General features: G+C 38.5%; 1 protein-coding gene across 1 annotated transcript; it reads right to left on the reverse strand.

Annotated features, from left to right (window-relative positions):
* Positions 1–1,099: 1,099 nt before the first annotated feature.
* LOC141845668 (uncharacterized) lies at positions 1,100–1,742 on the reverse strand. Its single transcript, XM_074733720.1, has one exon. The coding sequence runs from the start codon at positions 1,651–1,653 to the stop codon at positions 1,192–1,194; it is 462 nt and encodes a 153-aa protein (XP_074589821.1). The 5' UTR covers positions 1,654–1,742; the 3' UTR covers positions 1,100–1,191.
* Between the last annotated feature and the right edge of the window lie 473 nt (positions 1,743–2,215).

The raw sequence follows: 2,215 nt of genomic DNA on the forward strand, positions 1-2,215 counted from the left end.
TGAAATCCTAATAAGTCAAGGTTGACTAGATATTAAGTACGAGCTGAGAAGTTTTGGTAAATTAAGCTTGATCGAATACTAGGTGAGTAAAGTCTTGGTAGGTTAAAGTCAATAAGATACTAGAAAAGGATGAAGCTCTAGTAAGTCGGGGTTAACCTATACTAATCATACGAGAAAATTTAAAAGACATAAGGATCTATTGCACATAAGGAAATACAGTGCAAATAGTATTTTCAATATTATGAATAGTATTTTGTTACAATATTTTCAATCCTAAACTTTGAATTAGAAAATTTAAAGGGATTTATTATAGATCAGATATATGGTAGCAAATAGAAATTTTGAAATTCAACTATTAAACTCGATCAATTTGAAATGAGTTGATTAATAAATAGTAACAATCAACTGTTGACATTATTATAGCAAATAAAAATTTCTAAGTCAAGTTGGAAACTTGACTTATGCAACAATAATCAATTATTCATGGTCAAATTAGAGGTGGTAAGACTTGTTCTGTAGATGCAACGGTCAAGTTCAGTGAAGCAATAGTTGATAGTGATGAATAATCGATTAATAGGAGGAAATTAACGTAACCCCAACTTGAAGGCTATTAAAGGATGACTTCGTGGAGATTTTCATCATCGATTATTAGGGGTTTTGGAGAATAGTGCGGCTACATTTTCAGACCTCATTAAACATTCTAAAACAATCACAAATCCCTCAAAGGAAAGTTTTGTAAGAGATTTTTTTTTTAAATTTCCGGAAGGTATCCCGTAAGAAGAGAATTAGTGGATTATCGCTAGGATGATAGGCCATAAAGCAAGAATCGATAGTTTTGAATCATGTAAAATCTCATATCTTCTGTATTTGTATTTTTTTTATTCTTGTATTTATTTTCATTGTGTACTAATCAGTTGTCGACGAAATATGAGAATGATTGAGCATATCTCCTATATTTGTATTTTTGATTTTTGTGTTTATTTTCGCTGTGTACTAATTAGTTATCGATGAAAACACGAGAATGATAGAGTAATGGGAATCGCTATACTCCAGAACTCTTGAAAACAATGATCGATCAAGACGATAAAATAATCAAGGCCACAAGAACAAAACAATGATCCAAACAAGAAGGGGAACTAGAAGTTACTGAGAAATTAAAGAGATCAAAACAAAAGTATCTAATGAAATGAATCAAGCGCTGTAGGAGGAGCAGAGAGTAGTGGAGAACATATTGTCGTCGGCACTGGACGAGCTTAATCCTCCTTGATCGCAGCTACTCACGAACTGGAGCTGCAACTCGGTCTCCACCGGTGGCAAGTTCAAGTCGAGCCACTGCAACTGCTTCCTCATCGTCGACGACGTCATTGCAGCTGCTCCATCTTCTTTGCTCCCTAACCGGTGGCGGCGCATGTGGCCTCCGAGTGCCTGCCCCATCAGGAACGTGGCGCCGCAGACAGGGCAGGCGTGGGCCCGGTTCGCCTTCTGCGGCGGCTTCGCCAGCGTCGCCGTCGGCCGCGGCCGCGCGTGGCTCGTGCGGTGGCCTCCCAGCGCCTGGAACGTGTCGAACTGCCTGCCGCAGGTCCTGCACTCGAACTTGCGCCGCGCGCCGCCCGCCTCCGCCTCCCTGAAGCCGTCCATGTTCGCCTCCCCCATTACTGCAGGAGCTAGCAATTGAGTGCAAGTCTTATAGAGGGATGGAGAGGTCGTCACGTCATGGCATGGCGTCGGCGGTGGATGGAGAGTGGAAGAGAAGGAGCGGGACGGGAGAGGAGTCACGGCACGGAGTGCGCGACCGCGTTTCCAGCACATCAGAGAGGAAACACGCCCGGTCCTTAAGGCGTTTCTTATTTCTTTTTATCATTTTATTAAATGATCAAAAATCAAACTTTCATAAAATCAACCTATGTCAAGTCATTTAGATAGATTGGATTAGTAGATCTAGATTGGATTAAAATTTTATCAATTCATTTTAAGATGAGTTCAGATGGATTGACCTGCCTAGATCGTGATCTGTATAGGTTGGTCCGGCCTAAAGTTTATTTATTTATTTTAAAATTTAAAATTAAAGTAAAAAATTTAATGAATTAGTAGATTTGATATATTTAAATTATAATTCGAACTTAAAAATTATAATTCAAATTTAAAAATGTCAACTTAATCAAAAATTATAATTTAAACTTAAAATTTTTAATATTTTTTTTCTATTTTTTAGAGG

Source organism: Curcuma longa, chromosome 14 (assembly GCF_044706935.1).
Source record: "Curcuma longa cultivar G26 ecotype Majalengka, Jawa Barat chromosome 14, ITB_CL_G26_1.1, whole genome shotgun sequence".
NCBI lineage: Eukaryota > Viridiplantae > Streptophyta > Magnoliopsida > Zingiberales > Zingiberaceae > Curcuma > Curcuma longa.